This window comes from Glandiceps talaboti, chromosome 23, assembly GCF_964340395.1.
Source record: "Glandiceps talaboti chromosome 23, keGlaTala1.1, whole genome shotgun sequence".
In the NCBI taxonomy this organism is placed as follows: Eukaryota; Metazoa; Hemichordata; class Enteropneusta; family Spengelidae; genus Glandiceps; species Glandiceps talaboti.
This window is the reverse complement of record NC_135571.1, coordinates 3,735,785-3,750,588: the sequence shown is the minus strand read 5'-3', so window position 1 is coordinate 3,750,588 and position 14,804 is coordinate 3,735,785. Positions and strand designations below refer to the sequence as shown.

General features: G+C 35.9%; 2 protein-coding genes across 2 annotated transcripts; one reads left to right on the top strand and one right to left on the bottom strand.

The window, feature by feature from the left end:
* The first annotated feature begins 3,137 nt into the window (after positions 1-3,137).
* On the top strand, positions 3,138-5,009 carry LOC144453161 (uncharacterized). Its single transcript, XM_078144441.1, has 2 exons — positions 3,138-3,450; positions 3,932-5,009. The coding sequence occupies exons 1-2, from the start codon at positions 3,284-3,286 to the stop codon at positions 5,007-5,009; spliced, it is 1,245 nt and encodes a 414-aa protein (XP_078000567.1). The 5' UTR covers positions 3,138-3,283.
* Positions 5,010-5,229: 220 nt separating this feature from the next.
* LOC144453160 (uncharacterized) lies at positions 5,230-7,349 on the bottom strand. Its single transcript, XM_078144440.1, has 2 exons — positions 7,192-7,349; positions 5,230-6,310 (listed from the first exon to the last, which is right to left on the bottom strand). The coding sequence occupies exons 1-2, from the start codon at positions 7,311-7,313 to the stop codon at positions 5,230-5,232; spliced, it is 1,203 nt and encodes a 400-aa protein (XP_078000566.1). The 5' UTR covers positions 7,314-7,349.
* Between the last annotated feature and the right edge of the window lie 7,455 nt (positions 7,350-14,804).

The window sequence follows — 14,804 nt, the reverse complement described above, 5'->3', positions numbered from 1 at the left end:
CCACAGTGTAACACTTTGGAAGATTGACTGCTACAGTGTAATACTTTGGTAGATTGACTGCCACATTGTAACACTTTCATAGATGGACTGCTACAGTGTAACTCTTTCATAGAGTGACTGCTACAGTGTAACTCTTTCACAGATTGACTGCCACAATGTAACACTTTGGTAGATTAACTGCCAAAGTGTAACACTTTGGAAGATTGACTGCTACAGTGTAACACTTTGGTAGATTGACTGCCACAGTGTAACACTTTGGTAAATTGACTGCCACAGTGTAACACTTTGGTAGATTAACTGCCACAGTGTAACAATTTGGAAGATTGACTGCCACAGTGTAAGACTTTGGTAGATTGACTGCCACATTGTAACACTTTGGTAGATTGACTGCCACAGTGTAACACTTTGGTATATTAACTGCCACAATTTAAGACTTTTAGTGCCATTGAATAAACATAATCATTTAATTAGCATAAATTGCATGGAATAATTCACATGTCACATGAAGCATTTTAATAAAGTTACCTTTACACAATATAATACGTAAAATAAATTACATTGCACCAGTGTACCATTGTAACAATTACATGATGAAACTCAGCTTTGATACTTCCAGGTTTAATTCATATTAGTCTGTTCCTCATGTGTTGTTTCATCATCAGTGTGTATTCCAGTACATTTATCTTTGAAAATATTAAGTATGCAAAAACTGTCAATTTAATAACGATGGTAATATATGAGAGATAAAATTTGGCTCAGTGCCAACAAATCTGTCACTGATGTTAGATTATGGAAGTACAATACTACATATAGCCTCAGCAATATGGAACTTGCAAACCCGCCATCTTGAATATCCTGAACGTTGCATCATGGGAATGTGATAAATATGAATTAATCCATATTGTAAATAGTGTTGTTACATTGTTTGTAGACATAAATAATGTAGTCATGGTTACCCTGACTATTGTAAATTAGGTATTGCGATAAATACAGATAGTCCCATAATCCTTTACATCTGAGCATGCTCAGTCAGGATAGCAAGTTCCCCATCATTGAGTTATTGTGTGTCGCTATGTCTAGAATGATACGTGCAAATTATTTTACCATGGCAGGAAAGTGAAAACAAACAAACAAACCAAAGACAAATGCTACACAAGTCACAAGGACAAGGTTACAGCAACGTTTCTTGTTTTAATGTTGATGTAATATATAGTCCTTGTACATGATGTGAAAATTAGGTCCTTGGTACGGGTCAATATAAGATAAATCCTTCTGTAAAATAACAAATTTTCTTCTTTAGCTAATACAGTCAATGTTGAAATTCTGAGACAGACCCTAAAGATATTAAATTCTCAGACGGTCCCTAAAATGTATGAAATTCCAAGATGTTCCCAGAAATGTATTGAATTCTGAGGTAGTCTCTAAACGTATAATTCCAAACAGTTCTCAGAAATGTATTGAATTCCAAGGCATTCCCTAAAATGTATGAAATTCCAAGATGTTCCCAGAAATGTATTGAATTTTGAGACAGTCCCTAAACATATGAAATTTCGAACAGTTCCCAGAAATGTATTGAATTCCAAGACTGTCCCTAAAATGTATCAGATTCCAAGATGTTCCCAGAACTGTATTGAATTCCAAAACATTCCCTAAAATGTATGAAATTCCAAGATGTTCCCAGAAATGTGTTGAATTCCAAGACCGTCACTAAATGTATTAAAATACCATAATGTTCCCAGAATTGAATTGTGAAATTCAGAGACAGTCCATAAAAATGTACGTAGTACTCTGTAGACCGTCTGTTTTTGATGTGTATGTTTTTGTGTCTATAATTGTATTCTTTGTGGATATTTCTATCTTGTGTATATATCTTGTTTAGTTTTGTTTCTTCTGTTACCGTGGAAATAAAGAATTGATAGTAATAACCTTTACTTAATAAATCGTAGATATTTCCCATGTCTGACGGCATTTAAACCATGCGTTCTGAATATTTTAATTGAGAGGGTCATATTTTAGAGAAATTGAAGGGAGGGTCACTTTGTAGCACGACGGAATCAGGGGAGGGTCACGTTTTACGCAACATCCTGGGCCTGATTTTCCCCCAGCCTCCCCCTTATAATTACTGAAAGCCCCTTTATTGCTCAGGTTAATGGCATTGAATTAAATTGGAAGTGATACTGAGTATATGATACATCCCTAAATTGCAAAATGATGACTCATCATAAAATCAAAAACTATCGGTATAAAAGAAAGATTATGATTTAAAAGCTATTATCATTTTCTTCTCACATTTAGTAGACTGGATGCCCCAGAAATGATGAGAATAAATATAAAATAAGAAAGTTACCATGAAAAAAATGCAATAAAATGAGCCATTAATTTAAAAGCTTTCTTCTCTGTGTTGCTGTAGTCAGCTTACTGCACCTGGAACATGTTTTTGTTGAAATTTTACTTGTAATATCGTACACCCTGAACAATATTGAATCACCTGTTAGTAGACATAGCTATACACATAGTATGGTGTTGATCAAATTGATTTTTGGGTCCGTACCCTAAAATAAGTACCCAACATGACGATGTCAACCTGTTACTATACTACTGGAAGTGTATAAAATCAACCTCTATCAACATATACAAACTCTAATTATTGGAATTTTAACAATTTTCAGTGAATATATTTTGGTTGTCTGATGAAAGAATAACTCCAGTTACAACAGGCGCATGCGCAGGTGTGGCATAATTTTCACCGTCCGGGAGATGCACGCTTCCGATGTCTTCATTATCTGTGAAGTTTTTTCTGATCCAGCCACAGGGGGCGCGCTTTTAATGGTCAGATATAAGGAGCTTCAGAGCCGGTTGGGTCATTAGAAAAATATGAATATTAAACAAAAATGGACCGCCCTAATACACTGTAAAGCAGACACAGCTGACGATCATATGCAATCCATTTATCCGGGATTATAGCATATCATTTGATGAAATTCAATAGATTATACTTGTACAAATACCCTTGTGTACGCAGACCGTTGAACACTTGACATTTCAATGATACATCATTATGATGGTGGTATATTACTGGATGTCGCTTACCTTATAGCCACGTATGTAGTTCCTGATTTATAATATTACACAGCAGACGTCTATGCACAGGGGACATCCATCTATGCATCCTGGTCACCGTTAAATGTCGTGAGAAGAGAATTCGTTTGTCTTGTTGGGTTCATTTTTAAATGTGATCATATAGTTAATTGAACCAACCAATCCTGTCAGATATAGCAAGTATATGATATACGCACTCTTGCCAATGGGTATGAGGGACGTTACCGGTTGCAGTCGACGTAAAGTGTCTGCACTACTACTGTTCGTTTTAACTCTGGGTTTTCTGACACTGATGAGTGGTTTTATACGTCTTCCAATTTTTCAATTTCAAGTTCATTGTGTGAACCAAAGGTAAGAACTGTTACATATTGTTATATATATATATTATTTGATGCATTCAGTGAGTTACATGTATACATTAATGATATAAGTTTATGTGTGTGATATCGTATAACTACCCCGGATGTTGTACGTGATATCAACCGACGTCACAAGCAGGTAAAATCAGGTATAGTCTTTGTTCAGTGTCATAGAAGACATACACATAAACAAGAACGCTGTGTAAGTATTGTTACGTGAGTAAAGAGCATACAAACTCAGCTTGTACCATTTTCAACTAACCCATGTCGCCGAAATGCAAATTTTGTAATAAAGCGTCGTCTCATACTACATCAGAGGCTAGGCACCCCCTGTTGTATTCTTGTTTGGCCAAACTTTGTCATTGCCTGAAGTCTTTCTTTAGCTCACTTCATTCAAGCAAACGCACCGGTGTTTTTTCACTGGTTGTATTATCATTGCTTTGACATTAACTATTTTTCTCCTTGGCTTTCAGAATTCGACCTGGCGATGAGTCAACTGAGAGACACTTAAAGGAGACATCTAAGACGTACCTTCCAGAAGGCGAAAAAAACGGGAACCAAAAGATTCCAACAAACCGCGTTTCCATCGATGATGTAATATTACGGTATCCTTGGTTACAAAAACATAATTTTATGTCGAATTTTTACACAAAGAACAGAGAAGGTGGTAAACTTTACAGCGACCGAAATACATCTGTCGTTTTTGTGCATTATCCCAAAGCAGAAGGTCGCACTATGAAGGAATGTCTGGATACCATTGCTGACTTGCGTTCATACCCTGTACCGACCAGGATGAACATGCGCAATAGAAACCGTATCTATGAAGTCATATCACCTCAGAAATTCTACGTTTCCGAATTTACATTTGGTATATGTGACATTCTGCAGCAACCGTGTTCATATTTTACAATTTTGAGAGATCCATACGAGAGACTAATATCGTGTTATGAGTACTGTCGGTCTGGTATACACGATCCAATATGCACCGTTGGGGATATCAACACTTCATCTCTCAAAGACTGGGTACTTATTCACGGCAGCCATTTTTTTCGTCAACTGCTCTACAACTTCAGGGAGGTTTGTTTAGAGACTTCACTTCGCGATGAACTCGTCAGCAGTGTGGGCAACCGTACACACACAGGATCCCTCCCCTGTTGGTATCTCAATAAAGTGCTTCTCGATCGCTTCACCGACGACGAAAATGAAATTTTATTAGAATACATTTTAGATAATTTAGAGAACTGGTTTTCAGTTATTGGTATCACCGCAGAACATAATATGACACTTAAACTCTTAGAAAAAGTGTACAATTTACCGTTTTATGAGAAATGCTCTGATATTCATATAGTAACGACCAAACGCTATGCTGCTGGAGAGAAGAAAACACAAACAACAGACGCCAAGGAAACTGTGAACATTGACAGGAAAACAGAACTAATGCAAGACATTGAAGTACAGAATGCATTGAGATATGACATACGCATTTACGAAAAAGCGACGGAAATATTCAAGAAAGAGGAAAAAGAATACATAAGATTGTTTTCAACGTAATGATGGAGATTAAAGATCTTGGACAGTATTTTTGTCTGTCTGTCTGTCTGTCTGTCTGTCTGTCTGTCTGTCTGTCTGTCTGTCTCTCTCTCTCTCTCTCTCTCTCTCTCTCTCTCTCTCTCTCTCTCTCTCTCATCTGTCTCTCATTCATTTATAAATTCCGTATAATTTATAAACACAAATGACAAACAATGTGTATACATTTATGAATTTCTTTATTTCATAACATTGAAAGGTATTTCTGTTTCTGACGTTTAAATATTTCTGTTGCTTTATCATAGATAAGAATGTCAAATTTCAATGCTTCCTGAACTTTACCATCTTCCATTAATATTCTCTTTTTTTCCATGACGTCATTTTCCTTGATTATTTCCACATCTTCATTATTCTCAATTTTACCTGCTACTATATGTACTTGTGTGCATTGTTCAACGAAGGGTAACCCATAGGCCTTTTCTAACATCTTCAGAGAAAGGTCATACTCATCAACCATCCCAATCACTGTAAACCAATTTTCTAAGTTCTCCAAGATATATTTAAGCAGCATTTCGCTTTCATATTGAGTCAGGCGTGATTGTAGAAAAAGTTTATTTAAGTACCAACACGGTATTTCATGTCCACTTTTCGCCTTAAATATATTGTTGTCCACAAGTTCTAGGAGTTCTTCGTGTATGGGTGATTCGAAGCAGGTTTCCTGAAAGTTGTACAACAGCTGACGAAAGAAGTGGCTGCCGTGGTAAAGACTCCATTCTTGAATAGTTGAATTGTGAACATCACCCACCCGACAAATTGGGTCATATATTGGTAAATGACAATAATTATACAAAGAAATTAATCTTTCAAACGGATCCCTTAAAATTGTAAAATATGAACATGGTCTTTGAAGAGTATCACAAATTCCAAATGTAAATTCAGAAACGTAGAATTTCTGGGCGGGAATATCGTTATAGGGGTATTCAGGCACGTTCACTTTCAATCGTGTTGGTTTGGGGTACAACTGCAGACGAGCTACATCATCAAGACATGATTTCATAGTGCGCCCTCCTGCTTTAGGATAGTGCACAAACACTATAGATAAATTTTCGTCTTTATAACCCTGCAAACTTTCATCTCTACGAGTGTAAAAATTTGGAATAAAATTCTGTTTAAGCAACCATGGATGTTGTAGCATTATTTTATCGATCGTGGCTTGGAAGAATGTATTGGAGTTTCGATCATGGTCATGTCCAAATCCTGTGGTGGCGCTGTTCTGCACTGTTTCTAGTTTACGTGTGTCCTCGTTTTCTACCGTGGAAAATATTCTATGGAGGAAAGTACATGTTAAAAATTAGTGACATTTTCTACCTAGATACGACATTTATTATTTATAATCTTTAAATGATTTGATTGAAAAACACTGTCAAAAATGCAGCGAATACTTGGATACAAAACCAGAGAAGAGAGTCGTTGTTGCCTCCATAACTAATATAATATAATATGATATGATATGATATGATATGATATGATATGATATACAATTTGAGTATAGGTTTGTAAACAGTTAACGTTTTATTCGAAAAATCGGACTTGAAATCGTTCCACACTCTTCCTAAAGTAGGACATGTGTCAGATTTTAAACGCATCTCAAATTTTATGTGTATGACGTCTGAACTTTTACACAACGACAATACAAAATATTAATATTGGATTGAAAAAAATAGTCCACGTTGTTTGTATAGCATGCAAGTCAGGATAATGTTACGTGAAAAGAAATGTTATTACTGCAGTACCAGTGGATTGTTTGTTATCAAAGGCTCTTTATCACTACAGGTGGTCACAGGTCATAGATCTACGTCATAGGTCACGTGATCAGATTAGCTCTACACTGAATGCGGCAACAGGTGTCGTTTCAAATCTGACAAAATTGTTTTGATAATCTCTACCTACAATGTAGTCAGTATTATTAACTCAGCAAAGGCATATAACATGTTTTGATATTGTCAATATCTCGTCTACTATAAATCTAGTGACAACAGACATATTTTGTCAGATGACGAAATAGGAAACCTTTCGGCAGATAATTAGTAAACATTTGTAAATTGTTTTAAACCTATCCGAACTGTCGACTGTCAATTATAAGTAAGAAATGCTAAAAATCGTTGATCATCACTGGATATTAAATATTTCAACATTCTACACTTACCTGGCAGAAGCATGATATCTTGACAGTGTTTCTATACAGGTACTAATGACAACATATCCCATAATGACAGCGAATATCAAAATAATAATTACACATAGTTTACGACTAAAGAAAATTTTCATGGTAGAATGTAACGAAATATGAAATATAGAATCGTTTATGAATTATGCACTATTAAGTACACAAGGCGCATGCGTCGAAATAAACAGAAATGCAAACGTCACTTGATATCACGTAGAATGATGGGAATGGGAAAGTGAAGCTGATAATGATACTGATACAAGTTAAGGGGTCCAATATTTGGAAGAAATAATTATGTGTATTTTAACCATAATGTAAGTTGCATCAAAATGGGTCCATTCACTGTATGTATGGAGTGCTGGAACGGGGTATTTACATGAAGTTAGAACTCAATACACTGACAGTAGAGATCAACAATTTAACGATTTGTGTCTGTCTGTCTGTCTGTCTGTCTGTCTGTCTGTCTGCCTGCCTGCCTGCCTGTCTGCCTGCCTGCATGTATAAATTTACACTTGTCAAGTATGTATGTGTATATATGTTTATGTAATGTATATTGTTACATAACAATATGGTGATGATCGGCATCAATAACTTGGACAAATCGTTATATTTTTTCAATAGAGCGTGAAGGATTTTTCCCTGTGTGAATTGTGTCAATCTGTATACATAAATGTCAAGTGTTCTGTTTTGACTTTATTTACAGACGCATTAGCTGCAACAGGAGCATTATTTTTTATTACCTATTTTAACCAACAATATATTCACTGAAAATTGTCAAGATACCCATAATTTGACACTGTAAATGTCAAATAAAGGTCTATTTTATCTATAAGTAGTATAGTAATAAGTTGAAATTGTGATTCATTGGGGTGCTGGTTTTTGGGTGCGGACCCCAAAATAAAATTGTTGGATATATTGCACCATACTATGTGTACTTAAACATAAATACAGTATATTTACCCACAGGTGATTCATAGGGAAAGTAAAACAAATGAATTGAATTAATAACACTTGGCACAGCATTTTGGAACATAAGAGGCTTGTATTAGAAAGTACATTCCATCCTTTGATAAGAACAGTTGTATCCATATGGTCTCTTTACATAACAGTTTACGTTCACAAACAAATTCGAAGTTCTCCTGGCATTTCATGTACACATAAAGAGGCCATAAGACAGTTCTTATCAAACCATGACATGTATAGCTAAAATGATAAAGGCTTGGTGTTTCACTCATGGGACACAAAGAGAGACACACTTCAAGACTAACAATAACAGAGACACAATACACACAATCTGATCCTTTGCCCAGTCATATTGACCAGAGATAAGCATTGCTATTCTTCCACAGTGCAATACAAAAACTTCTAATGAAAACATCACACATGGAATTGATGATTTTAATGGCTGCAGCCTGCAATAGTTTATTTTCTAACTGATAATCAACATTTCAACTTGACTACTTCTACATCCCCACTGTGCGCGCCACATATGTAATTGTTTCTTTTGCGTTAGAAATGGTGCATGAGTGAAACATCAAGCTAACATCATTTTAGCTGTAATACAAGTCTTTGTACTTCCAACATACTGTGCCAAGTTCCATTAATCCAATTTATTTGATTACTTTTCTTCGTATATCCGACTTGATTTGTGTAAGCACAATGGACAGCATTTGACAGAGAACGTGACAGATAACGTTAAGATTGACACCTTTCCTTCAATCACTTAAAACCGTTCTCACGCGTTAAGGTTTCGTTAAGTAGCTCTTTTACACGAACCCGTTACGTACATCATACAACTGCAAACTCATTGTTGTGAGGCTTTGATGAAATTCTACTCTTCGTTTAGATGACCTCTCATTTTCTGATGAATAAAAGGCGTGATTGATCATTAGGCAACTATTATGCTGCAAGTAAAAAATATATTTAGGACTAATATATTCACCAAAAACTATTAGGAATATTTCTTCTAAAATACTACAGTAGCAACTAATGTTTCTGCGTACTAGGATATTCACAAATTAAATTAAAACTATTGTTATTTGGTGTGGTATATTACAAAAGTGTGTTGTAGCAATGCCTCTGTTGTGGGATGTAATCACCCGGCCACCATATTGGATTCTGAAATAGCTTAATTTTGATAACATTTGACCTCTACTCAAAATATTTGTATGGTGACCCTGATTTTTTTCTTTATTTTCACGGAGATTTGGTTTGAGTTTTCTTAAACAAAGTAACAGCAAATATTCAAACAGTTTAGTTCCGGTGCACATTTCTCATTTTCCCTCCTCCACAGTGCCAAGTTACCAAGTATATGTGTGAAGCAGTCATCATTACAGGGTTTAAGCCCAGGTCAAAGTCTGCACCCAGTGATGACCCTTCCTTGCCGAACAAACTCAATGAATTTTATGCGCGGTTTGATAAACCCCTGGGCACACTACATGTGATCAGTAGCGACAGTCTACCTCAACCGTTTGAGGTATCGCATGAAGACACTCACCGCGTTCTATCCAAACTGAAAGTGAAGAAGGCTCCAGGCCCTGATGGAATTAGTCCCCGTCTTTTGCGATCATGCAGGGATGAACTGTGTGAAATTATTTGCACCATATTATGTCCCAAATATATTAAAGAAAGCGATCATCATTCCTGTGCCAAAGCGTTCACCGGTTACATGTTTGAACGACTACCGTCCAGTTGCGTTAACATCGATAGTTATGAAATGTTTAGAGACTCTAGTAAGTCAGTACATTAGATCTAAACTCCCACCGTCTCTTGATCCATACCAATTTGCTTATAGAAAGAACAGATCAGTTGAGGATGCAATTTCATTAGCATTATTCAATGTAACGAGCTTCCTTGACCAGAAAATACCTAACTATTCCAGACTTTTATTCATCGATTACAGCTCAGCTTTCAATACAATTTCACCCTTTAGATTATATGACAAACTAATATCGCTGGGACTTACTGCTAGTATATGTAAATGGGTGTTACATTTTTTATTAGATCGATCACAAGTTGTTAAAATTGGAAATAATTATTCGAAATCTCTAGTTCTTAATACTGGTACACCTCAAGGTTGTAATCTGTCGCCAATGTTATACTCATTATTTACCCATGATTGTGTTACTGTGTCTGATAATAATTTTATCATCAAATTTGCTGATGACACCACCGTGGGCGGATTGATCAAAAACGATGAAACATCATATCGTAATGAAGTGAACTCTATCATAACATGGTGCTCTGAAAACAATCTTGAACTGAATGTCAAAAAGACCAAAGAGATTATTGTGGACTTTCGAAGGAATCCATCTGATATTGTTCCTCTAGTCATCAACAACTCAGAGGTTGAAATAGTACAGTATTTTAAGTTTCTCGGTGTTTACCTCTCAGCCGATCTGAAATGGGAAATCAATAATGATCATATTGTGAAGAAAGCACAGAAAAGACTGTTCTTCTTAAGACGATTGAGAAGTTTCCGTGTCAGCCAGGGACTGTTGATTAAGTTCTACCGAGCGGTGATTGAGAGTGTCCTGACACTGTCAATCATCGTTTGGTGGGGCAATGCCACAGTTGATGACCGGAAACGTCTCAATCGAATCGTTAACACTGCCAGTAGCATCATTGGATGTCAACTTCCTTTTCTTAATGAGTTGTACAACGCTCAAGTAAAGAAAAGAGCTCAGTCAATTGTAAAAGACGATTTCCATCCAGCACGTAATTTATTCCAACTTATGCGCTCAGGCGAGCGGTACCGTTCGATCAAATCAGGTTCTAATCGCACATTGTTTAGCTTTTACCCAACTGCAGTCCGCACTCTTAATGAATCAATTTAAGTTCTCTATTGACGCATCAATTTCGTGTTAGGAGTCCTCTATAGAATATTGTTTTTGTAAATTTTTTCATTACACGCAAAATCAATGCACATTTCATTATATATGTATCAGTATATATATGACAATAAAACACATATCATATCATATCAAATTGAGGTATTGTATGCCATACACGTCATAATCACACTCATTGAATTTTGACGACGAATATTTTTGTTTTGTCAAGGGTGGGGGTGTTCTTTATCAGCACTTTTAGAGCTTATAAACAGTCTCCGATTCGTTAAATAATGACAACACAGTTCGCATTATGTCATCATGAGAACGCAAGTATTGTGAATAAATTATAATAAATTAATATCTCACTTTATGATTGGATCAGAGCAACAACATTAAAGCTATATTGGAACTTATCATCACATTGGAAGGGCGTCGTTACAACTGTGCACACACTATCTCATCTTATTTCTAGTTGGGTATACGGTAAGTTAGCGATGTTTTATTTCGTTCTTTCCCTCCTGATAAATATTAAATTTTTCTGTCAGAGTGCTTTATTTCTGTATACCCTGTTTTACAGCTAAAATGGTGTTGGTTTGGTTTTTCATTCAATGCAACAATACACACTCAGACAACTTCTAATGCAAAAGAAACAATAGTACATAGGTTCCATACGCATTGGGGATGTAGAAGTAGTCAAATTGATATGTTGATTTATTATCAGTTAGAAAATAAATAATTGAAGCCATCGATATCAAGTCCATTTGTAATGTTTTCATTAGAAGCCTGTTTCTACTGTACTGTGTAAGAATAGTAATGCTTATCAGTGTTCAATGTGATTGGGCAAAGGATCCTGTAGACTCTCTCTTGCACAGTACAGGGCTAGGGATCCAGGGATACTAGTATACGAGTACAATTATGCAGTAGATATATACAAAACAACCCAAGTTTTAGCTATTTATGCGAAGCTTCGAGAACTGTGAGAGAGTCTAAGGATCCTGCTGTGTTTGGTGTGTCTCTGTTATTGTTAGTCTAGAGTTAACATATGTCTATCTTGTAATATGTCACAAGCGTACGCGTAATGTCCCATGAATGAAACACCAAGCCAACATCATTTTAACTGTAATGTCCCATGAATGAAACACCAAGCCAACATCGTTTTAGGTGTAAATCGTGCAACAATCTTTTCTCATTTCAAGTTGGATATACGGTAAGTTAGCGATGTTTTATTTCGTTGTTTCCCCACCTCTTAGATAATTATTAACTTTTCCTGTCAATGTTCTTTCCGTACATTGTCAACACTATTTAAAATTTACAAAAACAATATTCTATAGAGGACTCCTAACACGAAATTGATGCGTCAATAGAGAACTTAAATTGATTCATTAAGAGTGCGGACTGCAGTTGGGTAAAAGCTAAACAATGTGCGATTAGAACCTGATTTGATCGAACGGTACCGCTCGCCTGAGCGCATAAGTTGGAATAAATTACGTGCTGGATGGAAATCGTCTTTTACAATTGACTGAGCTCTTTTCTTTACTTGAGCGTTGTACAACTCATTAAGAAAAGGAAGTTGACATCCAATGATGCTACTGGCAGTGTTAACGATTCGATTGAGACGTTTCCGGTCATCAACTGTGGCATTGCCCCACCAAACGATGATTGACAGTGTCAGGACACTCTCAATCACCGCTCGGTAGAACTTAATCAACAGTCCCTGGCTGACACGGAAACTTCTCAATCGTCTTAAGAAGAACAGTCTTTTCTGTGCTTTCTTCACAATATGATCATTATTGATTTCCCATTTCAGATCGGCTGAGAGGTAAACACCGAGAAACTTAAAATACTGTACTATTTCAACCTCTGAGTTGTTGATGACTAGAGGAACAATATCAGATGGATTCCTTCGAAAGTCCACAATAATCTCTTTGGTCTTTTTGACATTCAGTTCAAGATTGTTTTCAGAGCACCATGTTATGATAGAGTTCACTTCATTACGATATGATGTTTCATCGTTTTTGATCAATCCGCCCACGGTGGTGTCATCAGCAAATTTGATGATAAAATTATTATCAGACACAGTAACACAATCATGGGTAAATAATGAGTATAACATTGGCGACAGATTACAACCTTGAGGTGTACCAGTATTAAGAACTAGAGATTTCGAATAATTATTTCCAATTTTAACAACTTGTGATCGATCTAATAAAAAATGTAACACCCATTTACATATACTAGCAGTAAGTCCCAGCGATATTAGTTTGTCATATAATCTAAAGGGTGAAATTGTATTGAAAGCTGAGCTGTAATCGATGAATAAAAGTCTGGAATAGTTAGGTATTTTCTGGTCAAGGAAGCTCGTTACATTGAATAATGCTAATGAAATTGCATCCTCAACTGATCTGTTCTTTCTATAAGCAAATTGGTATGGATCAAGAGACGGTGGGAGTTTAGATCTAATGTACTGACTTACTAGAGTCTCTAAACATTTCATAACTATCGATGTTAACGCAACTGGACGGTAGTCGTTCAAACATGTAACCGGTGAACGCTTTGGTACAGGAATGATGATCGCTTTCTTTAATATATTTGGGACATAATATGGTGCAAATAATTTCACACAGTTCATCCCTACATGATCGCAAAAGACGGGGACTAATTCCATCAGGGCCTGGAGCCTTCTTCACTTTCAGTTTGGATAGAACGCGGTGAGTGTCTTCATGCGATACCTCAAACGGTTGAGGTAGACTGTCGCTACTGATCACATGTATGTGTACCTAAACGTTTTTTAAGTATTTGAGAAAAATAATAATAAAATCGCGAAAATAGTGAAGTCTCGCAAGAAATAGTGGGTGCGGAAACTTAAAAAGACAATATGAAATTATTCTTCCAATCTCAAATGGCTGTACATCTGATAGGAAGAATTAAACAACACAGAGACCATTTGGAAAAAATGGAGCACCTGAACTAGACACTCACACATAAAAAATATATATAATAAAATAAAATAAAATAAACAATCTACCCGCCCCACCTATTTTAAAATATATTGAATGTAATCGGAACCAAACAATTTTTTTTTTTACCCCTAATCATCTTTTCTATTTTTATTCTAACAACTAGGTTGAAACTGATGATGAATGATCGTGAATTGACGTAAATTAGTATTCTCTGATAATGTAGGAAGAGGCGCTCACTTACGGAACAAAAAAGAACAAATGCCAATAAACGTAGGAAATAGATGCAAATAAAGAAACCGAGTTTTTATTCACTGCATCAGCTTGGCACAGAGCAAATACACCTTGGAAGTAATTAATAAAGTTCATAATTTGTAATATTTTAGTTTCATAACGTCATATTTGTAATTACGCTGAAAAAATCTCTGCTTATTACGTGTATCCTGGAAGCTATCACAGTGCCAGTCGACGAGCGAGGCCCTGAAGTTGATTAGGTACAGTCCGTTTCTTGTTAGTGTCTGATACAACCATGCAAAACCCAGTAAGAACTACATATTCTATACTTTAACAAGATCGCAAGGGATATTTGCCAGTACAATTTAGTGAAAACAATGTATTCAATTACAAATTACAAAGATAATCACGTAACTTAATATTTTTGCATTCGACTGACAAATATCCAGTGGTGTTATTGACCTACAATTAACCAAGAACAAAGATACCGTAAACCAATGCAATGTGCTTATTTATGGGAAGCCGTTCAGGCCAAAAATATTTTTTTATTTTATCTGTAGTATTTTAT